At 37.5% G+C, this 27,921-nt stretch overlaps 1 protein-coding gene across 1 annotated transcript; it reads left to right on the plus strand.

Annotated features, from left to right (window-relative positions):
* On the plus strand, positions 1 to 27,921 carry CLCA4 (chloride channel accessory 4). The gene is made up of 14 exons (XM_027114244.1): positions 1 to 1,143; positions 4,078 to 4,218; positions 4,359 to 4,506; positions 7,844 to 7,952; positions 9,719 to 9,896; positions 10,245 to 10,463; positions 12,507 to 12,734; positions 16,039 to 16,216; positions 17,498 to 17,604; positions 20,374 to 20,589; positions 21,182 to 21,449; positions 24,942 to 25,112; positions 26,058 to 26,294; positions 26,718 to 27,921. The coding sequence occupies exons 1-14, from the start codon at positions 985 to 987 to the stop codon at positions 27,158 to 27,160; spliced, it is 2,802 nt and encodes a 933-aa protein (XP_026970045.1). The 5' UTR covers positions 1 to 984; the 3' UTR covers positions 27,161 to 27,921.

Consider the following 27,921-nt stretch of genomic DNA (forward strand, 5'->3'; position numbering starts at 1 on the left):
AAAACCCAAAACAAAACAAAACAAATCACCAAACCGTATTATATTATTTGCCTTATAAAACAATATTGCCTTATTGTGAAGTGACAAAATCTATGGGCTCTGGAGTAAAACTATTGGGTTCAAATACTGAGTCTGCCATTTACTAGCTATGTAATCTTGGCGAGTTACTGAAACTGTGTGCCTAAGTTTCCCCAAGTATAAAATGAAGATAATATTCGTACTTATGTTACAGAGTTGCAGTGAGGATTAAGTGAGAGAATCTCTGCCCTGGTAAGTACCGAATAAATATTAGCTATTAATATGATTCACTCTGCCTCAATAATAACCAACACATACCATTCTTTTTTGATATACTTGATTAAAAACAAATTCTACTCATTCTTTACTGGACAGGATTTTTGAAGATTTACTCTAATAACTTTATCGAATCTGCCTTAATTTATCAGTCTTAAAAATATTTAAATTAGGGTTCAAAGCCATCTTACCTAATTTGGCATTATTTACATTTAGTAATCTTACATTCTCTTCTATTATTTATACTGTTAGTAAATAATAATTAAATCACTCTGTAAAACTGAATAACAAAATTAGCAGTATTGTTTCTATTAATATCATTATGAAATTTTGTTTATTTTCACATTGCACTCTTCAGAAAATACAAAATATATGTCTATACAGAGGAAATTAGCTAGAATTAGAAAGTATAGAAAATATGTCCCCAAAGGAATATGTGCAATGTATTTTATTAAAATATCTGAACTCTTCTATGATTCAGATCATTTTTACAATAATATACAATAAAACGATTGTGTAAACTGAAGCCAAATATTTTCCCACATATGTAACTTTGACCTTTATACAGTCAATGTTGCATAATCAGCCAACGTTGACAATGTTTAAGAGTATATATAGAGAGAGAGAGATTAAAGGTGACAGAAAAGCTTCTTGAACAACATTGGGGCTGGGAACAACTCAAGAGGAACAATGGGGTTATTCAGAAGTTTTGTCTTCTTCTTGGCCCTATACCTGCTGCAGGGGTCCAATACTTCCCTTGTTCGGCTGGATAACAATGGCTACGAGGGCATTATCATTGCTATAGACCCTGCTGTGCCAGAAGATGAAACACTAATTCAACAGATAAAGGTAAGAAAGAAATGGGATTTCTTCTGTTTGAACTGATGAGAAAAAATATATAGTAGTTAATAATTGCAATGGAAACTTCTCAGCATTCTAGGAAGTTTAAAAGCAGCATGGTGAAGTAAAAAACAATGCTGCAATGGGCAGTGGAAATTGAAGGTTCTAGACAGCATTCTACCCTGTCTCACCATAAGACCAAAGACAAGGCATGGGGTCTCCCTGATCCTCAGTTTCTTAATCTGTAAATTAGCAACTGGATTTATCTGTTCTTTTTTTGGATGAAAGTTTACTTTTATTTCAGATATACTATAACGTTTTCTGAATATTTAGCATATTTCCAGGCCTACATACAACTCATTAATGTCTCTCAAACACAGTTTGCAGGGTGGTCCTCAGCACACAACTTCACTGCAGTACATCTTTACTGCTTAAATTCAGCCTCAGAAAATGTCTGGAGCACAGGGAGTGTTTATAGTCCCTGTGCCATTTATTTTGACAAACACAATCTCTTTTCACACTGCAGGAGGGAAAGAAAAGGGGATCAAAGAAAGAGAATCTTTGCTTTGGAGGAAAGAAAAGGGGATCAAAGAAAGAGAATCTTTGTTTTAAGTCCGTTGCTATCAAATGTTACGAACTGAAAAGGGAAAATTACCTCCCATCCTTCTGGTGAGAAGCAGCAGCAGGGTGAACTGAACTGGGAAGACAATCACTTGGACTTGTCTGTTCTTTAAACAGTTATTTATTGAATGCTTGCTTATGGCATGCCAGGAGAGAGAGCAGTGAAATTTTTTAAAGCTCCTGATCTCCTGCAGTATATATCCTTTTCAGATGATATAGATAATAAAAACATGTCAACGTAGAGCAGGCCAGCGGTAGTAAGTTGCTATGCAGTACAATAAATCAGCAAAGGGGGACAGGCAGTGTTGGTGGGACTGGGGTAGGGAGAGAATGTGGGTTACTGTTTCATGCAGGGTAGTCAGGGAAGGTCTCACTGTTGATGTTACATCGGGGCGGAGGCCTGGAAGAGCCAGTTGAAAACCTGGGGGAGGGAACAGCAGGTGCAGTGGCTTGGAGGTGACAGCATGTCTGATGTGGCCAAGGAAACAACTGTGAATGAGCAGGAAGAAGGGTGGGGGAGAGCTGAAGGTGGAGAGGTAGCAGGGCCCAGACCATCAGAAAGATTTGGGCTTTTACTCTGAGTGAAATCAGAATCCATAGAAGAGAAGAGGTGTGTTCTCTTGTGCTTGTTCTGGAGTCACTCTGTCGGCAGTTTGAGGAAACACTGTAGAGGGCTTTCCTTTGTCCCTTCATCCTGTATAAGCTCTGTTGCAGCATAGAGGTACAGAGGGACACTGGGTCGGAAGCTGTTGCAAGTGAGAAGTGCTGGTGACTTGGAACAGGGATATTGTGGTAGAGATCATTAATGTGGTGTGATTCTGAACATGTTCTTTGTCTGTGAGGTTATCATAAGCAAATTTGCTGATGGTTTAGTTGTGTGGGGTAGGGGAGGGGAGGAGGTAAAAATAGAAGTCACAGAAGGCTTCAAGGGTGAGAAGTAATGTTGAATAGAGGCAGGGATATTGTGGTAGAGATCATTACTGTGGTGTGATTCTGGACAAATTCTAAGAGTGTCATAGAGAAATTTGTTGATAGGTGTGTGGAGTAGAGGAGGGGTGGAGGGAAAGTAGGAGACAAAAAAAACTTCAGCGGTTTTGGCCTGAACACTTGGAAAAATATAATTATCATCAATTGAGAAGTAACCTCCAACCTACTTTGGGAGCTCTCTGAAGCCCTCTTCCTAATAAGAGCTGGTCATCTGGGTCTCAGTCCTCTGCACTCTGGCTTCTGGCTGATCCCTGTCCTGAGCCTCGTCAGTTTAATGATCTCTTCAATACACTAAGAGCACACTAGACCATCTTCCAGAGAACAGGAAAGAATGTCCTGAAATTCCTGAAGAAGAATAATTTTATTGTGGTCTTATGTTAGGTCAGGAAGAATTGAGAGGAGGATCTACTTTGACATAAACAATACTGTAGACTGTGGTGTTGCCAGCAACATGAAGAGGTTGACACCGTCATCCAGCACCCGGTATTCCTCAGTTATTCAGTGGATTTGATCATGCAGAATAGATTAGCAATGAACATTTAATCCATCTATTTACTCCACTAGATAATAAGCTCTTTGGAGGAACAATTTCTCTCATTAATCATAACATTTTGGGGTTCAGGATACTAAACAATATAAGGTGATATTATTTTCAGCCTGATGGCAGAGCAAGAAGCTCTGCCTATGATCAAAAAGCTCTGCCTCTCCTATGAATTTTTCCACTACTCCACTCGCTGTGTTCCCAACCCAGCTGCCTCTGCTGGGAGGTGGGAATATAGTGAAAATCTCTTCTATGGGCCATCACCATGAACTGTTTTCCTCAGCTTGCATCAGGTAAGGCTGTTCCCTACTAGGAATTATAATAGTAATGATATCAGTGAGTTTTATGACTGCCTATGTGTAGTTTATAACTAATTTCATGTTTGTGGCAACCTTAAAGATAGGTTGTAATAGTATATTAAGGAGACAAGGAGACTGAGATTCAAAGCAGTCATATAAACTAGCCAAGGTCTAAGCCAGAGTATTAAGCTAGTATTGGAACCAAGTCTAGATGCTTCCTTTGTCATATTAAACAATTCCTTGTAATGCCAAACATAAGTATTTGACTTTTGATGTAGGATTATAGAAGACTGAAAGCTGTTAAATGTGCAGAATTAAGCCACAGTTTTGGATTGACAGGTGACAGATTTCAAATTTTGAATCAGAAACCCTACTCACCAGTCAGTTGCTTTTTGTATTAATGACTAAAGGTGAGAATTGCCTGTGATGAATGCCTGTTCGTTTAGTCTTCTCTACCTTGGCCATCCTCACTTCTCTTTTTTCTTATAATAATAGGACATGGTGACTGCAGCATCTACTTATCTGTTTGAAGCCACAGAAAAAAGATTTTTTTTCAAAAGTGTATCAATATTAATTCCAGAGAATTGGAAGAACATCATTCAGTACAAGAGGCCAAAGCATGAAAGTTACAAACATGTAAGACTCAAAAAGTGTCTCTTAAAAATATTTTCTCTGCTGCTTGTCAATTTTGACCTAAATTAATCATTTCAGAGTTTTTCACACAAATGTTATCATTCTTATTCTGACGTTGTAAACACCTTTTTAAACATTTTCAGGCTGATGTTTTAGTCTCACCACCTACCCTCCCAGGTAGAGATGAACCATATACCAAGCAGTTCACAGGCTGTGAAGAAAAAGGAGAATACATTCACTTCACCCCTGACTTTGTACTTGGAAAAAAACAAAATGAATTTGGACCATCAGGTAGGAATTTTGGTTGAAACAAATGTTTTGCCATGATTCCAACATGTAGCTTTATATCCATGTTCAGTATACAAGCCTTGGAGCCAGAGTCCCTAGGGTCAAATCCTGACTCCCCTACAGCTATGGGTGACCTTGGACAAGCAACCCAGCCTCTCTGTGCTTATTTCCTAAAAAATGGTGAGTAGAGGAGCTCCTATCTTATAGAAATGTTGGGAATATTAAACTAGATCATCCTTGTAATTGTACTCAGTATGGTCTCTACAGAAATTTGAACATGGGATGGCCATAGTAGATGTTTTGCTTTAGGAACACTTTTTAGGTTTTAATTTTTCAGTTCTCCACTGCTGGATATTAATCAATCACCTGCCACCTCCATGGAAGGCAGATTCGTGGCAAGCTGAAAAGGGCCAAGATGACAGTTCCTGGCCAAGAGAAAACGCTCACAGGCTGTTAGTTGCTGATACTATTATTCAATCCATTCTTTGAACCAGATGAACTTGTCTATAAGTGATCGTTTTTACCTATGAAAATGGCAATTTCATCTGGTTCAATCTAAGAGTTAAGATCATTGTTTCAAATGAACTAAAGCACAATATTTTTCAGACGAAAACGAAAATTATTGTCAAAGGAGAGTCCAACTCATACGTCACTACTCAATGAAAGCCTTCCTGAATCTGCACACCCCAGAACCACTTCTTCCTCTTCTACTGCCCCTTCAGCGAACATTCATTAAGTCTCTTATCTCTGTCAAACAGTCAGCTAGTCATGGTCCTCAACATTGCCTGGACCCAATCCTAAAAGCTCCATCATCCTATCCCATCCCAATCTTACCTCTCCCCCATACCTTAGTCTGACCATGTTTGTTGTACTTGCCACCTCTAATCCTTTGTGCCCTTCTAGATATACTTTCTTTTCTACCTGACATATCCAGCAAAGTCAGTCATGTCAGCTACAAGTATAAAGAGCACAACTCCCTCACCATTCTTATCCTTATGTTTTATTCAACTTGCCAATTGTCTGTACTGAATTTCCAGTCATTTTTTTTGACTCTTGTTAATATGTTTCCAAGATTGTGAAAGGAAATTATAAACCTAATTGGTATATTTTAAAAAAACACATTTTCCAAGCTCAGTGAAGTCCTCAAATCTACTCAACAATGATTGGACTTGCATTCTCTCCTCTCGCTTTCTCATTCCCCATAGCAGCTGTTTTAAAGCTTCTACCACTTTTCTTAAGATCACTAGCCAGTGTTTTATACCTCATGAGTTAACGGATGCCTTGATTGAGAAAATAGAGGTCCCTTCCTTCTTCCTTTCTACTCCCAAACTCATGTCCACCTTCATTTTCCTCCACTTCCACCTGTCTTAGAAGAGGAAGATTTTCTTCAGTGTCTAAAGCCAATGTCCCTACCGGAGTTCTTATTCTTTTCCCATACCCCTCACCTCAGCCCTTATCCCATAACTGACAGTTTCCCCCCTTCCTTCTTAGACAAGTGTTTCTGCCATAATGTGATACATGTGTTTGTGGGAAAACTCACATTCTGCAAAACAATGCCTTAAAAACAACAAGGCTTTTGGGGGGAAATAAGATGAAGAAGAAACTCCTCAAAATCTATGTATTTGTAATAAAAATGATAACAAAAATAATAGGTCCCTGGAAAGATCTTTTGGACCATCCAAGCAGCAGTTCAGTGTGGCTGCAAGCTGCCTCCACAGAAGATATTTAAAGTACAGAGACACACAGACACATAGACACACACACACATAGAAATGCTGTTGGAAGTGAGAACAGGGCTAGTAGGAACTGAGACAATGATTGAGATAGGAATGGAATTCTAAGTCAGAGGTGTTGCTTTTTTAATAAAAATTATATATAATTAAGATGTACAACATGATGATTTGCTATACATGTACATAGTGAAATGATTACTACAGTTGAGCTAATTAACATATCATCTCCTCACATAGTTACCTTTTTGCATGTGTGGTCAGATCACCTGAATTCTCTTCTTTCAGCAAACTGAGGAGGGCATGGGAGCCAGGCAACCAGTCATAAGCTGAAAAGAAAGCCAGTCTGAGAGTGGACTCTTCTAAAAAAAGGAACCACAGGTTCAGGCAGATTTAAATTTTCTTAAAATTCACCAAATTCCAAGCACTGTAGCTGATATGAGAGCTTTTTCCTCCCACACTGAAGGATGTATATAATTCATGTTCACTCATCTGGCCCCATTTGCCTAGGAACCTAAAAACAGTGTTTTAAACTTTAATGTGTAGAGGAATAATTTAGGGATCTTGTTAATAAGCAGATTCTGAGTCAATAGGTCTAGAGTAGACGCAAGATTCTGCATTTCTTGTCAGCTCCCATGTGATGCTGACACTGCTGGTGCAAGGAACACATTTTGAGTAGCAATGACTTAAAGAAGAAACATGACTTCTTCATAATACTGACAGTGTCCTCTGATTTTCAGATCTCACGAGGTAATCTGAATTGGAGAAACACACATTGTAGTGGACCAGACTATATTTCCAACTTCTACTTCTCCATATCTATTTCTGCTGAAGTTTTTCCTAATATTGCTAAAACAAAAAATGTACTTATTTTTTCATCCTGCATTTCAAGGATGAAATTCTTTATTCTTCTATTCACCCTGAAATTCTTAGGGAAGAAAAATTTTAATTCTGACTCCCTCTCTCTAACCTTATCCTAGTCAAGGATTATATCTTACTCATATGTATATTTCCTAGAATCTAGTATAGTGCTGAATATATATAATTGAAAATAATGTTTTCATTTCATTAATGCTTATATGTGCTAAGTACTATAAATTAATCACCTTATTTAGACACCCGCCCAAATTATATTTTGTCCATAGCAGTGTTTTTCAATCTTTTTCTTTCATTATCAATCTCCTACGGAGCATATATAGACATTTTTAAACTAATTGTACCTTCGTGAAATTTTAATACCACAGATGTGTTATACGTATGTTTATGTTGTTGGTAGGAGTGAGTTTTGTAGAGCCAAAAACCACTGTAATATCTAAGACATTTTGCCCCCCAAGAACCAAAACTCAAAGTTCAATCTGTTCTGCCCATGGCATACACATAATAAATGTTTCGTTGACTTAACAAATGTGGAATAAAAAATAATATGCTAAAAACTATATAATTAATAAAATGAAATGTTAATTCAGTATTCTTTTTATAAACAAAAATATAAATGTTAGCAGTTATTCAAAGCCTAAAATTTCTGGATTTTAAAAAATTTTCTTAAAATATATGAGGGATGGATTATGTCACTTGAAATATAATCATGTATTTGAAATATTTTCCCACAGGTAGACTGTTTGTTCATGAGTGGGCCCATCTCCGCTGGGGAGTGTTTGATGAGTACAATGATGATGAGCCTTTCTACAGCGCTAACACAAAGAAAATTGAAGCAACAAGGCATGACTATTTAAACTGTCTTAAATTACTGCAGGCAGTAACTTCTCATTTTCCTTTGACTGATTTCTTTCAAAAGCCTTTCTTTCATTTTTGTCCCAATGCAGGTAACAGATATGATATCACAAAACAGTGCTTTTTGGTTTTTTAAGAAAATGTATCTCAAAGAAGCTGATTGTCCATTTATTTATTTATTCATTTAAAAATCTTATTTATTTATTTGGTTGTGCTGGGTCTTAGTTGAGGCAGGCGGGCTCCTTAGCTGCATCTTGCTGGCTCCTTAGTTGTGGCATGCAAACTCTTAGCTGTGGCATGCATATGGGATCTAGTTACCTGACAAGGGTTGGAACCCAGGGCCCCTGCATTGGGAGCACAGAGTCTTAACCACTGTGCCACCAGGGAAGTCCTGAAGCTGGTTGTTCATTTAAAATACATATAACTTCAAGAGCATTTGGTAGTCAAGTTGACATATTTTTATACCTCTCTACCATAGCTGCCAGAACTCATTTTTGCTGAAGTGAGTGCTCTCTGTAAAGGGTTGTACTATGTGCTAGGAGGTCAAAATTATTTACTCTACAAAAGAATGAAAAAAATAAGTAGTGGTAAATGCGACTGAGTAGGAAATCAACCAGCTTCAAAGAGCCAAACAGAAATTTCCTGGGATTTATAACGTTCATGTTAAAATACAAATCTAACATCACAGTTAATAATGGACAATCCTCTTGATTCTGAGATCAAGAGAGCAGAATGGGTGGGGTAATCAATGTAAAATTGGGCATCATCAGCTTAATCAATCTTAGATGCCCTGCTGGGGGAGGGGACTTATCAAAAATGTACAGATTTCAGAGTAGGTCCTTCCTCAGCACCATAGCACCAAGTTTTAGGATGAGTATTTTAAAGACTATTATGTGATTACATTTGTTTATATCATATTCCCCTAAATGTCTAAGTCTATGCATACTATTCATCATGGTTGTTAACACAGATAACACCATTATGTTTGCTGAGTTTTGGGGCAATAGAGGCACAGACATATTTAGAAGACTCCCTGAATTACTAAATAAAATCTAGTCTTTGCTTTTTAAATTTGAACTGGAATATACTGAAAAGATCAGCTACATTTCACATTCCAGCATATTTGTTACAATCACTACCACTTATGGCAAATTCCATGCAATAAAACATATGTCTAAAATCCCTCTACTATTCTTTACTGTCCTTGGCAGTATCCCAGTCTTTCCTTCTAGCCACATTTCACTTTGGATAAAAATATTCCTTGAATAATCAAAATACTTGTAGCTATGTGACATTTCATTCTCTTGAGGATAATTTCTTTGAATAAGAAATACACAAACAGCCTTAGGCTAAAGTGGTACCAAGAGTAAATGATTTCATAAGATGCCTTTTCCAGATGCCTGCAGTGCATTTACCATCACAAGGGTACTAGGAGAGATGTTTGGAAAAGGGGAGCCTACAGCCACTAGTATAAGCAGGAGAGCAGGAGATTTAATTCCAGAAGAGAACTCACCCTTTGCATAGACTGGAGATCCTACTTAAAATTTCCCTCAAAAATTTCTTGAAAAACAGATAAGTGCTCTGGTAGGAACCCTGAAACTTTGCTGTCAAAATAGGATGTATGTGGTATTCAAATAAGAATAAAAACCTTGATAAAGATCATTATTGAAAACCTTGATAAGAAGACCACTTAAGGTTTTATAAAAATTTTAATGATTAGGTTGCCTCAAAGACTAACTGTCACACATTTTCAGGTGTTCCACAGGCATTACTGGTATAAACAGAGTGTATAAGTGTCAAGGAAACAGCTGTGTAGCTAAGGGATGCAAAATTGATTCCAAGACAAAACTGTATGAAAAAGATTGTCAGTTCTTCCCTGATAAATATCAAACTGAAAAGACATCCATAATGTTTATGCAAGGTATTGATTCTGTAAGTATACCAATCATTACTTCAGACTGTATATTTATAATCAGAGGACTTGTTATCATGTTTATAAAATATCTGTTCAGGGATTAGATGTATTATTATAGAGCTCTTCGAACATTGGCTGGCACATAGTAAGTACTCATCTAGTGTCACCTATTATTATTATTATTATTGAAAATCTGCCTTACTATTATATGTTTCCTCCCTGAATCATATTTCATTCAATAAACAACATTTTTAGAGAAGAGGTTTTTAATACTTTTCAGATTTGTAGTTGAGTTTTTAAATGCATCATATAAAAAAATAAATTCATCATATATAAAATTTCTTTTCATTTTGTTAACCTTTTAGGTCGCTGAATTCTGTAATAACAAAACCCATAACCGTGAAGCTCCAAGCCTACAAAACAAAATGTGCGATTTCAGAAGCACATGGGAGGTGATCAGCAGTTCTGAGGATTTTAGAAACACAGTGGCTATGGTGGCACCACCCCCTCCGCCTGTCTTCTCATTGCTAAAGATCAGTGAAAGAATTGTGTGCTTAGTCCTTGATAAGTCTGGAAGCATGGCTGTAAGTTCATGCACCCATTTTTCCTGGATGTAGGGACAGGGAAGTGACTGAATGCTTAAGGACACTCTGACTGCTACCTGCACCTGGATTCTTCTAAACTGCACGGTGGCATAAGTACCATCACTTCCTGTGATCTTGACCTCAAGAGGGGCAATGAACATTATAATGAAAGAGAAGGATGGCAATAGAGTTAGAAGGACCTAATCCAAGAAACTGTTTTTTTCCAGAAAATGGAGAGTTTATGGAGGAGGACTTTTAGGTCCTTTAGTAAAGATTTTGTTAGAAGATCAGAACTGGAGACTGAAATATGTAAAAGTTTCCTAACCTTGCTCCCTCTATCTACTGTAAATACTTGACAGGAATGAGGAGAGAGTGAAAGATCAACCAGGAGTATTCTTAACATGGCTTTACTTATCTGCATCATCTATATGAATGACCTCCTTATGCTCAAAGACACAGACAAAAAGCATCACCATAAAGAAGATAGGACCAGATTCAGCCATTCATTCCTTCTACCCTCATTAAGTGAATGGTACTAGGCTTTAGGAATAGAGATCCATATCCTTGAACAGTTCATAGTTGAAGAGACAAAATTCTCTCTCTTCCGCATCATGAGTTAACTCATACTTACCTTACCCTTCAAAATTTGATGTAGGTACCCACTTTGTCCAGGACATGGGCCGGTCTTCCAGGCTGGGCTAAGGGCCCTTCAGCAGATCTTCCACAATGACCTGTACAAACCTCTTTTACTATATATTATATTGAAACTACACATTTCTCTCCTACTATACTGTGAACTCCTCTAGGGCTTGAAATCATGTTCTCTAGGAACCAGGCTCCCTAGGACTTGAAGCAGTCTTATTAATCTTTGTATCCCTTTTGTCTAGAATAGGGTTTATCACATGTAGGCACTCAATAAATAATTGTTGAAATGAATGGACTACAAATGAGCAGATGTAATGTGATAAGGTACCCAGAAGGATGGCACATTTGAGGCAGAACAGAGCATGCTGAAGATCAGGAATAATGTATTCAACAAATGGGGGTTGGGTGGTAGTGGAAAGGGCAGAGGATGATACAGCTGGGTGAAATAATCCACAATAGCACAGGGTTTCCGAAAGAGCATCAGAGTGGTAGATACCAGCACACAGAAGTGTTCTAGGAAGTGTCGCTGGGGAGAGATGAGGTTCTTAATTGGAAGAAGATGAGCAGCCTCCCCTAGACAGGGTGCAGGCAGAGCCACGTTTAAAGGTAAAGCAAAGTGGTAGAGAAAACCTGCTAAGATGGGGATGTAGAAAAAGTTCTTCACCATGATTTTGTTCCGTGGAGTTCAGAGGGAAATTTGGGCATGTGTTAGGAAGAAGTACCACAGGTCAATTGGTATTGAGGGACTGAAAAAAGACAAACGCATGGAAAGGTATATATCCTGGGTATTCACCTAGGAAATAAGGATATGAGTCCTAACGGGTTACCAAAGAACCAATTCCAGTTAATCCCTAGTGGAAATGTGGTGGGGAGAGGTTAGGAGCAGAAGAGGAAATGGGTGGGGTAGGAATGGGGTCTCTCAGAATTTAGAGTTAGTTTCATCTTTTGGGTAGTCTGGTGGCCAGTGGATGGAGAGATTTCAGTTTCTAGCTGGAGTCCATGATAGTCTGGTTTGAAACTGTGGGACCTGGGGAGGAGTTTCATCTTGATACAACTGGAACAGAGGATCCCAGGAGTAATTAAGCAGTCTCTAAGATGTCATCACCCCCCAGTTCCAGCCCAACGCCCACCCTACTCTACACCTCTAATTTAGGTTCTTAGAAGCCAAGAATCAGCTCTGGTTAAAAGCCTGGGTTCCTTACTATACTATACATATGTATTACATAATAAAACTGTATTTTTTAATTTTATCAATTGAAAAAATGTTTTCTTTAATAACATCAACTACTATTGATATAAAATCTTTAAAAACAAATTCTATTCACTCATTTTATGTGATCTGCTATGATTTTCCAGTCAAAAATTACTTGGTTGTTTTTCCTAACCTTTTTTATTCAGGATTATAATCGCCTAAATCGAATGAATCAAGCAGCAAAACATTTCCTGCTTCAGACCGTTGAAAATGGATCCTGGGTGGGGATGGTGCACTTTGACAGTAATGCCTACATCAAAAGTAATCTAATCCAAATAATAAGCAGCAATGAAAGAAGACAGCTCTTGGAGAGTTTACCTACAGCTGCTAGTGGAGGAACTTCCATCTGCAGCGGAATTAAATCAGGATTTCAGGTGAAAATTGTACTTCAAATATAGTTTGTTTATTATCAGGACATTTTTGTGTTAAGTGCTGCTTCACATACTTGCTCCCTAACTTTAACATAACTAATTCTAAGAAGCATAGAACTAATCACATAGAAAAAATCACTTGTCCATATTTTAATGGATCAGTAAATCAATGAGTAAAGTAATGGGTAAATAAATGACCATTAAAATTCCACTGGAGTATAAGCCCAATGAGGTCAGAGACTTTGTCTTATTACCATGCAGTAGTCAATGCTCAATTAATGTTAATTAAATAAATAAGAGTTCTTGAGCAGCAAGAGTCATCAAATTTTAAGGCAAAGAAGCAAGTCAGATGGTATAATTCCACTTCAGGCCAATCTTCATTTTAGTTTCTGTGACGTTCAGTTAGGGAAACTAATGTTTATCTGTCAAAGTTCCAGATGTAGCAGGAACTGTTAGTCATACTTAGGGTAAGGAATACTGGTCAGAACATGAGTTTTGACATCAGAGTACTGGCTCTGCTACTTACAAGCCATGTGATCTAGGCAAAGTTTTCAGTCTCTTTGGATTCTCAGTGCCTTATCTATAAAATACAGAAAATAAGAATGCTTATCTCATAGGATTATTATGAGCAAAATGATACATGTTCATACTTAGAATAATATTTATTATATTACATAGTGAACATATAATTCACAATAATTATTATTATGAACCTTATTTTTATACAAATGGTCATCTTGAACTCACAATTAATATCATTTGTGTCATTTTCCTGCTTAGAAATCCTGTCCCCTCACAGTCTATAAAATTAAGTCTGAATTTCTCAGTCTGATGTTATTTAAAAGCTTCTCAGCCTCTGATAAACCTGCCCTCACCTCTCTTGCCAGTATTTTCTCAGTTCTCCCTTCCCAATGCTCTATGCTCCAACCAACTTACTATACACATTGTTCTCCAAGCCCACTATGTACTAACAGCCTCCATATATTTGCCCATGTAATTCCTCTGCCTAAAGTGCTTCTTTTACATCTTTGCATGTTAAAATTGTACTAATTCTTCAAAATCCTTGCTCCTTTATGTAGCTTTTCCTGCTACTCCCAACTCTATTGAATATCCCTCTTTTATAAATAGAATAGCATTTTTAGCATAGCTTTCTACCACGAAGTCTGGGTTCAAACTCCAATGACCACTTATCAGCTTTCTGACCCTAAGCCTGACGCTTCACCTCACTAGCCTTCAATTACCTCATCAATAGGGTAATGAAAGCTAGCACGTAGGGTTGTTCATGTTTAATTTATTCAACATATTGTAGGGAGCAGGGAGTAAACATAACATATTTTAATTAATTCAACACATATTTATTTATGTAAGAAGCAAATCTTGCATGTTAATTCAGTGGGGAACAGATAATACATAGATAAATCAATCAATTAATTTATTTTAAAAACAATAATTGAAGGTTGTGGAGATAGTGTTGTGAAGGGACCAAACAAAGGTAATGTGATTAAGTAACAGGGAAAAGAGGGGGCACAGCCTACTTTAGGTAGAGAGGCCATTGAGGCGCTTTCTGAAGGGTGATGGTTAAGCTAAGATTTGAAAGATGAGAAGGAGCCAGTGGTTCAGGCGGAAAGAAAAGGGCAAAGTCCCTTGGGAAAGAGGTGAAAAAAACTAAATTATTCTAAGAAATGATAGAAGCTATTGGCACTGGAATTTGGCAAATGAAGGGGTATGAAATATGATTGCCAGGTAGACAATGGTTAGATCCTTCAAACCCTCAAAAAATATAAGAGGTTTGTATTTTAAACACAACAGAAGGCTTTCAAGTATCAGAGACTGATAATTAATTCATGTTTTAGGAAGATGACTCTGGTTGCCTGATTTAAAATAAAATGTAGGGAGTAAGAGTGGTAGTAGGGTAGTAATCTAGGGACAGGTTGGGAGTTTGGAGTTGGATTAAATTACACAATGTGTAAAACACATTTAACACTTAGCAAATTTCAGTAAATGGTAGCACTATTATATTGTTTCTCTTTACTGAATATATTAGTTGTGTATTTGTCACTCTTCTCTATATTTCCTCAGCTTATCACCCAAATTTCAATAAATATCTTTAAATTTAATTCTTTCCATGAATGCAAAAAACCATGTAGTTCCTGCTGAACCCCCAGGAACCAGTACAGTGAATAAACTAATACAAGAAAGGGAGATGTGAAGGACAGAGAACCATGCTTAATGTCTGAATCTTCATTTGTTCTCGACTGTGTAGGGGGAATGTGGTGGGGATGCTGTATAAATGCTATAATGTATCAACGCATTTCCTATATTTTAGTTTGGTTCCTGCATATCACACCATATTTCACATATATTATAAAACATACATAATAGTCATTCTTTGCCTCAAAACATGCAAAATTTGAAATGAGACTGGTCACTTTGTCCCCTGACACCAGCATTATTAAGAATTTCTACATTCTAAACCCTCCTTTGTAAATCTACACACACCTCCACTGCAAGTTCATGAAAGCCACTGATAACCTGTCATTTTTTCCCTCTTGGACTGGACTCAATTTCTCAAAATGGTGTGTCAAGAAGCCATTACCAATAAAGCTGTCAAAGATGAAATACGGTTGCTATCCTGGGATAAATTCTCTTTATCCTTTCTTACAGGTGTCTAGATTCAAAACTCTCAGTTGGTTCAAGCCACAAATAGAACACAATCTCAATAAGTCATGTATTCTCTTACACCACCAATATGCTTAGTTTTGTGCTTGTGACTATGAGAGGTAAAATCAAAATTATATAACAAGATCTCTAACCTTGACCTGCTTAGAACTTTCCATATCTTTTCTTTATAAGCATACTGAGGGTTCCCTAATTTGGAGTCATTAACTTTTTTTAAAATGTTGAGGTAAACTCTTAATGCATCTAGCTGCATATACAACAGACTTTATACACCGAAGGCCTGTCAGAGGATACGCTGGTCAAAGAAAACAGAAGAATATTTAATGCCACATTCTGCCATTATATTTTTGGTGTCTAGTTGTCCTGAGTTCCCCAGACTGAGATGTCATAGTCATTTAACCCAAGCAGGATTTTCCACACCCCTGCTCCCACACAAACTTCATCTGAGCAAACATTCCCTACAGCAGGTGGACAGAAAAATAAAGTCATGTTTAAGTTCCCCTAGCAGTTGTTGACTGCAGATCCTATGATTTTAAAAAAGAAGCTATCTCCTCTTTTCTGCACACTTTATTTTCTATGTCCATTTGATCTAGGAACACCTGTAATAATGCTCTGATTATATCTGTAGGTAATTAGAAATAATTACTTCCAAATAGATGGATCTGAAATAGTGCTGCTGACTGATGGGGAGGATGGCTCTGCAAACACCTGTATTGATGAAGTGAAACAAAGTGGGGCCATAATTCACTTTATTGCTCTGGGACCAAATGCCGATCAAGCAGTCATAAAGATGAGCAATGTAACAGGTAAAATATGACATACATTCTAGTCCTTTGATAACAATGCATAAATGTAGAGGCTGACAATTCGACAACTTCTCTTAAGCTCCTGATGTGCAGGTGCTGTGCTAGGAGCCTGGGACCAGATTAACTCTGGTTTAACACCAGACCTGATCTCAAGGTGCTCACAGTCATGCTGGCAGGAGAGACAAATAAAAGTAGTAATCAGATAGCATAATCAGATAAAATTCTTCCATAACAGGAGACATACATAGGAGTCAAGCACTATGTGGACAGAGGGAGCCATTGATTTTCCCAGGGTTGAACAGAGTCAGGGAAAGAAGGCATGAGAGACAAGGTGACATTGGAGCTGGACATTTATCAAGTTGTTTGCTTTCTCTGGAAGAAAAAGTGATGAGAGGGAAAAAAATCATGTTGGGATGACAATGCAAGCCACATTGAGGGACAGTGGGAAATACATCAGACCAGAGTCTAGACTGGAGGTTAAGGAATAGCTCAGGCTGTATAAATATAATAACAAGGTTTCTGATTAAATATACAATAGCTATTATCTTAGATACAGAGACATGTAATGAAAATGGACTACATGTTTTCAGTGTCTTCTTAAACATAGTAGAGAACACAATTTATAACGTTATGAATATCAATTATTGCATTGAATTGACCTCTAAGGCTACCAAACATATACTTGCCCTTTAATGCTTAATTGTACAAACTCCCATCATTTCAAAGTACTTTTACGGCCATTGTAAAATATTTCTGTCCCAAGTATTCCCCCCAAAGTAGTGCCTTTTTTGGACTTGTCTCTATTGTTTACCATTTTTTTAAATCTCCTCATTGCCAACTATTGTCAGAATATCTCAATATGAAAGCTCTTTAACTTTTCTAATTTTCTGATTCTGATCCACTCTGGCTGGAAAACTTGAAAGCTTACATTGTTAGAACTGTATCTTAAATGATAATTAAAGTGAATAATTCTCCTAAAAGGTTATGTGAACTCTGTGAGCTTTAGTACATGAAATTGTAACATTTTTCATATTCTTTGATTATTTCATGCATTTAAGCCAGGAAGATTTCTATAAGTGGGGTTTAAAGGTAGCTTACCTCTCAGTTATGACATTTTTAAGTTAACATTTCAGAGTTAAGCATTACACCTATCTGATTTTGGTCTATTTTAACAATACAAACTGAAACTATGGCTTTGTTTACCCGATATCTAATTAATCACTAAAATGTGAAAATATTTATTTTCTGGAAAGCAACCGAGTTAATGTATTTACACCTTAGGAGGAAAACATTTGTATGCTTCAGATGAAGCCCAGAACAATGGCCTCATTGATGCTTTCGTGGCCCTTGCATCAGGAAACACCGATGCCTCCCAGCAATCTCTTCAGGTCAGAGTTCCCAGTCCTTGGGTTTTTATGTCTGCGTTTAGCCATAACCAAGACAAATAATTTGGTTGTTATAAGTTTTGAGTTCTATATCTTTCTCAAATAAAATTTTAATTAAAAAAATCAATCTGAAATAGAAATTATCCTTTAGATATGACCAAATTAAGTGTTGAAGTATTGAAATAGCAGGTGTATTTTCTTTCCTTTTCCCATGGCGTTTGGTTAAGGGGTAACATCAAAACCTAATGCTGTTAAATTTTCCACCAAAAATAGACTTTGTCTAATAGTATAGCATCCGTTTTTATATGAATGCATTAAAAATACCTCATGGGCTTCCCTGGTGGCACAGTGTTTGAGAGTCCGCCTGCCGATGCAGGGGACGCAGGTTCGTGCCCCGGTCTGGGAAGATCCCACATGCCGCGGAGCGGCTGGGCCCGTGAGCCATGGCCGCTTGGCCTGCGCGCCTGGAGCCTGTGCTCCACAACGGGAGGGGCCACAACAGTGAGAGGCCCGCGTACTGCAAAAAAAAAAACCCAAAAAAACAAAAAAAACCCTTATGCTTCCAAGATTTACCCAACCTTCACTGCTATGAAATATATTTAATTTAGATAAATGAACTCAAGAATGTGGATTGGAAATGGAAGGATTATATCTTGGAAATAAATTTGTCAGGAGAAAGAGAGTGAATAATCAGAGCATATCTACACGTCTAGGGCTTCTCTTACCTCTTAAAGCACTTTTTTCACTGTCTTTTTATGTTATTCACCTCTCTTCTCTTTGTTTGCCTCAACTCTGCTTCTCTTCTGTGTTTCAATAACACCACCGTTTTCTGTTACTTACATTTAAAAACTTGGAATAAATTGATTCTTCTTTGTTCATGCCCCATGAAAAATGTTAACAGAGCCTGTTTACTTCAAAATATAATATACAAAATTCTGTTTCTCTCCACATCCATTCCCACTAAGTCTATATCATGTCACTTTACACCAAGTCATCCATCTACCATCTTCCAATTCACCTCATTGCCTACTTTAAAACTTGACATATTCATCTAAACCTATTTTCCTCTACTCTCCAACAATGAGGAGGACAGAAGTATAGGATGTGAGGTTAGGATAATATTGCAGATTGGTTTGGAGATCTGGTTTGCAGTTCAGCCTGAACCCAAATTAAGAACAGGTCTGATATCTAGCTTGGCAGTGTACAAAAAATAAACTGAAGGAGAATAAAGCTCATTCCTGAGGGTTTCAGTCTTGTTGACAGAGAATGATGACACAATTGTCTAAAATTGACAAATAAGGTGAGAGAACTAATTTTGAGGATATCATTTTATGCTTGTTCTGTGTGGATGATGGTATATCAGAGTGGAATATACCAAAAGAACTTTAAAATATAAGAGCAGAAATTGGGAAATCAGCTGCAAATGAGACATTTGCGTGCAGGAGGTGCTCAAAGTTTGGGGGATGGACTTTTTAAACAGTATGAAAGGGGGAGGAGTAAAGTTTTGTTCCCCTCACTTGAAATGCCTATAGGTTCTTAAATAGAGAAATAACAAAAAGAAAACAAATTTTTGAATGGTTAATCTGGATTGACATACATGATGGGTAAATCTTGGGAGAAAATAGTGACAAGGTAGAGGTATGTTATCTGAGTGGATGGAAACTTGGATTTGGATGGTGGAGCTGGAATACAGAGAAAAGTTTGCATCCCTCTCTTTAATTAGTTATTTTGCCATACTACTACTATGTAGGCAAGGTCTAATAACTTTCCTAGACTTTCCTGATGGGGAGGCTTAAAAAGTTATTTACATTCAAATTTAACTCAATAATATTTGTCCTCTCAAAGACATGTCCATTTAACATAGGACTAAGATATTTGTCATGGCCATCGTGTTTCAATGGTAGAATTCATATCCTTCTATCAGCGTTGGTGTGAAGGTATCTGCGGTTTAGGACTGTGACGGAGTAGAAGTGACATTTCCCATCATTCCTGAAATGACATATATGAAGGAAGTACCTTCTTGGTCAGTGGATAAAGTTGGCTCTCCTTGACTGAGAGTTGTCCACAAAGACTTGAAAAACTTTCCTTTAAGCCCCTCTTAGAGAAAGGTCCTATCTTTCACTTCTTCTCTCCTCAGGATTTCAGACTTCATAGACATCAGTTTGCCCTCTTTCCACTCTTGTTGGGCATGATTACTGTCCAATGTTAATGCTCTATAGTGTGTGAAAAATTATTTCAAGACTTCACATCAGAAAAATATCCCTCTTTGTCTCATTATTTGCTAGTTCTGATTTTCTCTCTTGAACTCCACCACTTACTGTGTCTCCTCTACTCAAACACTCTAGCCACCAGCATTATTTTATTTTAGGTTATCAAGAAAATGGTAAACTGAGGGCAACACACACACACACACACACACACACACACACACAGAGCTAATCTTCTCAGAGGTAGGTGTACCCTTTAATGCTAAATCCTAGGGTGGGTGTTTGCCAAGACAACTGGGAAAATAATAACAGGGCCATATCTCCAGCTGTAAACCCCATTCTCCTGCTCTAATGCTTTTATTATACCCTGTGTTGTCCTCAGTCCCTATATTTGCACACTTTCTGACTGACAACAGTCACATCCCAATCAGCTTTCAGAGAGATCACAAGCCTAAGGTGGTATGCCATATTTAAGTTTGTTCTCAGGGCAGAAATTTTAAAATATGTAAAACAGCATAAAATTACCCTCTTCTCCAGTCATTAATTCTTTGATATATTTAAACAGCTTGAAAGTAAGGGATTAAAACTCGACAGTACTGACTGGATGAACGGCACTGTAATAATTGATAGCACTGTGGGAAAGGACACATTCTTTCTCATCACATGGAACCAACAGCTTCCTGTTATTTCTCTCTTGGATCCCACTGGAAACTCAGTGGGAAATTTCATAGTGGATTCACGTTCCAAAATGGCCTATCTCAGTATTCCAGGAACTACAAAGGTAAACAATTAACTTTTGGACTTCCTCGCAAATTTATTCTACAGGTGAAAATACATTGTTTAATATCATAAATATGGGTGCCAATACTTGTATCATTTCAAAATTAAGATAAAATAGAATGTACTTTCTATGCCTGTATGGTCCTGAAACTTTTGGTGATAGGAAAAAGAAAGAACTTACACATTAGGAGGAAGGAAGAGAAGGGAAAAAATTAGGTAGGCTAAGAATAACTTTGAGGAGGCAATGTAGTAAGAGTCTGTGCAGCTTGCTGTGTAGATAGCTACAGAGCCATTTCTTAGTACTACCAGATCATAGAATCTGTGGACTTTGAGATCAAAGGATAAGGTCAAGGCAAACTTTCCAAAGCTTATTTTTACAGAGATTTCATAAATTTTGGACATCAGGCATTACAATAGTCAGGATGTCCTATCCAAACTGCCTCAACTCTCATCATTTTACCCTCAAAACCCCCCAAATTCTCAAAACCCTGTTTATTCTGCAACACACTTATACAATTTATTTTAGAGTTAGATAATGGAAACAGAAAATAACTTGCTCTTGGACACTTACTCCATTTCCATTGAATTTTTAGGTGGGTGTTTGGACTTACAGTCTTCAAGCAAATGCAAAAGGGGAGACATTAACTATAACAGTAAATTCTCGAGCGGCAAATTCTTCTGTGCCTCCAATCACAGTGAGTGCTAAAATGAATAAAGATACAAACAGCTTCCCCAGCCCAATGATTGTTTATGCAGAAATTCTACAAGGGTATATACCCATTCTTGGAGCCAATGTGACTGCTTTCATTGAATCGAATACTGGGAAAACAGAAGTTTTGGAACTTTTGGATAATGGTGCAGGTAATTCACAGGTTTCTCTGAACAAGCCTATATTTTCATAACTCAGGATATGTTATGTCCCTGTGGCAGTGTGGGGCAGAGGGATAGGCACCAGAAGAATTGATGCAGATTTTGGATGAACAGCTGGACCAGCATGAAATTCTATCCAGGTAACATCTACAGAGTGATTTGCAAGTGTCTTACACATGGTAAACACTCAATGAATTTTATTTACTGTCATTGTTTGTCATCTAGACAACCAATGTTTACCAACAGATAGGAAAGTCTCATTGGAGAGATTGAGGACTGAATCAAGAATTCTTAATAAGTGTTTCTAAGGGGCATATAATCAAGAAAGGCTGGTGAGAGACAGTGAAACTCAAGCAGTAGTATGAAATTAAGTAGAATTTGGGCCCTTGGCAGGGAGAAGGTGACAGGCAAGAGTAATTCCCAACAGCTAGATAAAAGTTCACATATACTCTCAGGAACTGAGGCAAAAGGGAAGGTAGATCTGCCATAACAGAGGAGGGAACATCACTGGAGCATCATCAGATACCAGATCTGACTGGGAGAAAACAAAATAGAGTGTTGGTCATGCTCTATCTCCTTGGTCTATGTGGGTGAGTGGTACTTAAAGACCTTTTTCCCAGACTCTGAATTATTCTGGGAACTGAAACTTCTTTTGACAGATCATTTAGTAAAGAAATTACCGCATCAGTAAACTTCTAAATTGTCAGAATTTTCTATCAACTTCTTTTCAGTGTAATTAAATCAGTCAATTTATAATCCTACCATCAACTAGAGTTGGCCCTGTGAAAAATCTAGAAGGCAAAATTGTTCCCTGGTTCACCTCAGTGTTTTCATCTAATATGATAATATTTTCCTAAACTGTCCAGTGACTCTTTCCTTTTCCCCAACCCCTTCCATGCTACATTAAAACTCGTGTATCTTGTTTCATTTCTCAGATAAAACCCAATGACTACTTAACTAATTTCGGACACCTTTACCTAAGAAGGTATTGGTGATTAACAATGACTTAGAGCAGGGGTTCTCAAACTTCAGCATGAAAGGGAATCACCTGAAGGGCTTGTTAAAACAGAATACGAATGTTGGAGCCTTCCCTAGGAATGCAAATTAAGAAATTTGCATTCCTAATATGATCCAGAGAAATGCAGATGCTGTTGGTCCAAGGACCTCATTTTAAGAACCTCTCTCCTAGAGTCACAACCTCCCTGAGAAATGTGTTTGCAATTTAACAAATAACTCTAGTACCGGTGATATGAAGAAGTATCCTTTTGATACAGTATTCCTGAGCTCCCCCAAATGTTTGTTCTAATAATAGATGGACTTTCCACTGTTAGACCAGAAAGTTAATGGATCATAGTGTAAGAGGTAAGGATTAAAAATAAAAAGGAGAGCCTAGAGATAAACCCACGCACATATGGTCACCTTATCGTTGACAAAGGAGGCAAGAATATACAACGGAGAAAGGACAGCCTCTTCAATAAGTGGTGCTGGGAAAACTGGACAGCTACATGATAAAGAATGAAATTAGAACACTTCCTAACACCATATACAAAAATAAACTCAAAATGTATTAAAGACCTAAGTGTAAGGCCGGACACTATAAAACTCTTAGAGGAAAACATAGGCAGAACACTCTATGACATAAGTCACAACAAGATCCTTTTTGACCCACCTCCTAGAGTAATGGAAATAAAAACAAAAATAAACAAATGAGATCCACTGAAACTTAAAAGCTTTTCCACAGCAAAGGAAACCATAAACAAGATGAAAAGATAACCCTCAGAATGGGAGAAAATATTTGCAAACGAAGCAACTGACAAAGGATTAATCTCCAAAATTATACAAGCAGCTCATGCAGCTCAATATCAAAAAAACCAAACAACCCAATCCAAAAATGGGTGGAAGACCTAAATAGACATTTCTCCAAAGAAGATATACAGATTGCCAACAAACACATGAAAGGATACTCAACATCACTAATTGTTAGAGAAATGCAAATCAAAACCACAATGAGGTATCACCTCACACTGGTCAGAATGGCCATCAAAAAATCTACAAACAGGGCTTCCCAGGTGGCGCAGTGGTTGAGAGTCCGCCTGCTGATGCGGGAGCCGCAGGTTCGTGCCCCGGTCCGGGAGGATCCCACGTGCCGTGGGGCGGGTGGGTTCGTGGGCCGTGGCCGCTGGGCCTGCACGTCCGGAGCCTGTGCTCCGCAACGGGAGACGCCACAGCAGTGAGAGGCCCGCATACCACAAAAAAAAACAAAAAAACCCCCAAAAACTACAAACAATAAATGCTGGAGAGAGTGTGGAGAAAAGAGAACCCTCTTGCACTGTTGGTGGGAATGTAAATTGATACAGCCACTATGGAGAACAGTATGGGGGTTCCTTAAAAAACTAAAAATAGAACCACCACATGACCCAGCAATTCCACTACTGGGCATATACCCTGAGAAAACCATAATTCAAAAGGACACATGCACCCCAACATTCTTTGCAGCACTATTTACAATAGCCAGGACATGGAAGCAACCTAAGTGTCCATCGACAGATGAATGGATAAAGAAGATGTGGCACATATATACAATGGAATATTACTCAGCCATAAAAAGAAACGAAATTGAGTTATTTGTAGTGAGGTGGATGGACCTAGACTCTGTCATACAGAGTGAAGTAGGTCAGAAAGAGAAAAACAAATACCGTATGCTAACACATATATATGGAATCTAAAGGGAAAATAATGGTTCTGAAAAACCTAGGGGTTAGGACAGGAATAAAGATGCAGATGTAGAGAATGGACTTGAGGGCACAGGCAGGGGGAAGTGTAAGCTGGGATGAAGTGAGAGAGTAGCATGGACATATATACACTACCAAATGTAAAATAGATAGCTAGTGGGAAGCAGTCGCATAGCACAGGGAGATCAACTCGGTGCTTTGTGACCACCTAGAGGGGTGGGATAGGGAGGGTGGGAGGGACGCACAAGAGGGAAGGGATATGGGGATATACGTATTCATATAGCTGATTCACTTTTTTATATAGCGGAAACTAACACAACATTGTAAAGCAATTATACTCCAATAAAGATGTAAAAAAAATCTTTTAAAATTAATAAATTAGCTAAGGAAATCTTGACATAAAAAATAAAATAAAAATAAAAAGGAGTGTTTGAAGATAAGTCAAAATAGGTAATTTGTATATGACTGGAGTGATAAATCTTATGCAAAGACAATTTTTCTTTAGTGGGGATCCTTGTGTGTATACACACACACACACACACACACACACACACAAAGTAACACAAGGATATCAATTCAACATGATACTAGTTGGCAGAGCAAAATGGAAATATTCCCCAAGGGGTCAATCACAGAATAGGGAGCCCAATCAAGGCAATATGCTTATAAAGGCCATATGCTTGGTTTAGAAAATGCATAAATTTCTCTTTTTCTTTACAGTAGTAATTTATTCTTTCACTTCTATAATAAGGTGCTGATTCTTTTAAGAATGATGGAGTCTACTCCAGATATTTTACAACTTATAAAGAAAATGGCAGATATAGCTTGAAAGTACGGGCTCATGGAGGAGAAAATGCTGTCATGCGAAACTTATGGCATCCACTGAATAGAGCTGCATATATACCAGGCTGGGTAGTGGATGGTGAGTACCTCATAATATTATTCAAGCCGTCACTGAAACCCAGTGACGGGTTGAATAATTGTGAGTTGATATGGTTAAGGCTGCAAATAGTTTACAACTTCAGAGTATAGCTTTTCCCATTTCTGGAATGAAGTTCTCAGTCATACTACAGTGTGCCTCCAAATTAACATAAGGTTTGGTACAGTGTCTGGCATCTTGATAAATGTCACCCATTATTATATTAGTTTGGAGCATCTTACCTATATCAACAATAATACGCCACATTTTCAGTTCAGGATAAAGCAAACAGGCTAATGGGTTATGTACCTAAGTACAAACCAGTGGTAGAATTTATCCTTCCGATTACATATGCTGTTAAAAGATATGTGAGTAAACATTAATTTGGAAAGTTTTTACTGAGTCAAAAGGAAAAATGTGTAGAGGAAGGTGATGATAAGGATTAAAAATGCATTTTTGTTAGCTTTCCTTTGTTTTGTCGCTTGTGACTTTTAGGGGCTTTCTGTTGGCAATTGGAATATAACCCGAAGTATTACTCCCTAACACTTGCAACGGGGAGGAAGTAAGGAACCTGGCACAAGTGGTTGGGAGGGAACCAGTAGTAATTTCCCCAGGTTTATTCCCATCTTGAAGATAATTTGAGAAATAAAGCATTTCCTTTTTTTTTAAGGCATATGTTGAATTATATAACAATATTCCCATTCAGTGCAGCCTTAATGCCAAAGCCATTTATTTATCCAGTTCTACCCTACAATACTCTGGTCAGGATACTAATGAAAGAATTCTTCCACCAATTGCATGCTTATGACTTTGTCACCAAAATTAGTAAAATGTAACTGTGTATATGGGGAAAAAAAGGGAAAGATGTGGGATAGGAAATACAATTTGTTGAGTTCTGAAAATATTAGTGCAGATTTGCCCATTAAATACCAGGACTTTTTAATGCAGGGAACATTAAAGGGAATCCACCAAGACCTGAAATTGATGAGAACACTCAGACAAACTTGGAGAGTTTCACCAGAACAGCATCTGGAGGTGCATTTGTGGTTTCAAACGTTCCAAGTGATCCCTCCTTGACTGACGTCTTCCCACCAAGTCAAATCACAGACCTTAAGGCCACATCAGATGAGGATGAGATCAGTCTAACATGGACAGCACCAGGAGATGATTTTGATGTTGGAAGAGGTAAGGACGAAGTGTCATGCAGTGTTGATTAAGTGAAAGTTGCTTGTTGCAAAAGTGAAAGTTGCTTTTTGCAAAAAAAACTTTGCAAAAAAGTTGCCTTTTGCAAAAGTTGCAAAAGGGTGTAAGGTTGTGTGAGAGGAAAACAATTTACAATTAATCACTCAGCAAAGTATTAATTTTATAATCTCGTGTTTTGAATCATCAAATGTGACACATTTTAACCTGCTATCACTTTTCATAAAGAAGGTAGCATTTGGCAGAGTTTAAAAATCAGAATTCAGCTTTTATGGAAAAATAAATAAGGCTTTGGATATGAGTATAAGCTTGGCATGACTAAATGACAGCTTTGAGGAGAATGAATAAAAAGAAATTTAATATGGTATGCTCTAGTTTCTAAACTATATGTAACATTTTTTTTCTTAGTTCAAAAGTATATCATAAGAATAAGTGGAAGTATCCTGGATCTAAGGGATAATTTTGATGATGCGCTGCAAGTAAACACTACTGATCTGTTACCAAATGAGGTCAACTCCAAGGAAAACTTTACATTCAAACCAGGAAATATCTCAGAAGAAAATGCAACCCACATATTCATTGCCATTAAAAGTGTGGATAAAAGCAATCTGACATCAAGGGTATCTAACATTGCACAAGTAGCTTTGTTTGTTCCTCAACCAGATTACATACCTGATGGAATTCATCCAGATCCTACTCCTGATAAAAATCCCCCTAAGTCCGGACTCAGCATTTCTACTTTGGTGGTGTTAGTGGTTGGCACTGTGATAATTGTCAGTCTGATTTTGAGTATCACCATTTGTGTCTTAAGCAGGAAAAGAAATTCTAGCAGACCTAGAACAGGGTTTTAAAAAACATCAATGACAAAAATGTTTCTCAATTTTTAAATTTATCATGTGTGATCATGAACTCATACAAATAATTTTAAGAGTTTTAGAAGGGATAGTTTGACTACATATAAACATGAAGAGGTATCTGAAAAATTGTGAATCAGTATTAAATTAAATAATTTTATTCATTGTTTTATCACAAAAGGTGATAAAGATCCTTTTTCATATTCATACCTGGCTGTATATTATCTGACACAAAAGTTCTCTATAAAAATTCAGATTTCATCAAGAAGTTAAAACTGTCTATTGGAGTGGTCAAAATGCAAGTGTAAGAAGGCAAATAAACAATATTTGAGAAAAATGAATTTGGTCTCAGTATTTTTCGGTATAAATTGATTTTATTGTATTCACTGAAGGTCTTCAATTATATACTACTATATACAATATAAATAAGGACATGTTTACTGCACTTCATTGATATGGAAGATAATATTAAAGAAGGTAGGGAAGAGGAAATAAGTGGGAAACACCTGATAAATGGGAATGCTGGTTTTACTCTCATAGCATTCATTGGAAAATGAGCTGTGTAGTAGGGCATTTGGGGACTGTGCTATTGAGGCAGAAGGTCTATTAGCACAATTAGTTCCTCTAGTGCGCTGGCACCTACTCAGGCATTGCTAAAAGCTATACACGTACAGGTGAACATGGAGAAAATGTAGGAAAGGGTAAGTGTAGGACAATAGGCCTTTTACTGGGAGGGGAATAAAAGCCTGAAATTCTAT

Source organism: Aethalodelphis obliquidens, unplaced genomic scaffold (assembly GCF_003676395.1).
Source record: "Aethalodelphis obliquidens isolate GAN/ISIS:26980383/991018 unplaced genomic scaffold, ASM367639v1 scaffold13, whole genome shotgun sequence".
NCBI classification, from domain to species: Eukaryota; Metazoa; Chordata; class Mammalia; order Artiodactyla; family Delphinidae; genus Aethalodelphis; species Aethalodelphis obliquidens.

Excerpts from the sequence above, each read along its gene's own strand:
- CLCA4 (XM_027114244.1), top strand. The coding sequence starts at position 985 with ATGGGGTTATTCAGAAGTTTTGTCTTCTTCTTGGCCCTATACCTGCTG. Across the intron at positions 16,217-17,497 it reads AAAGATGAGCAATGTAACAG|GAGGAAAACATTTGTATGCT; the intron begins GTAAAATATGAC and ends TTTACACCTTAG. Across the intron at positions 25,113-26,057 it reads ACCAGGCTGGGTAGTGGATG|GGAACATTAAAGGGAATCCA; the intron begins GTGAGTACCTCA and ends TTTTTAATGCAG.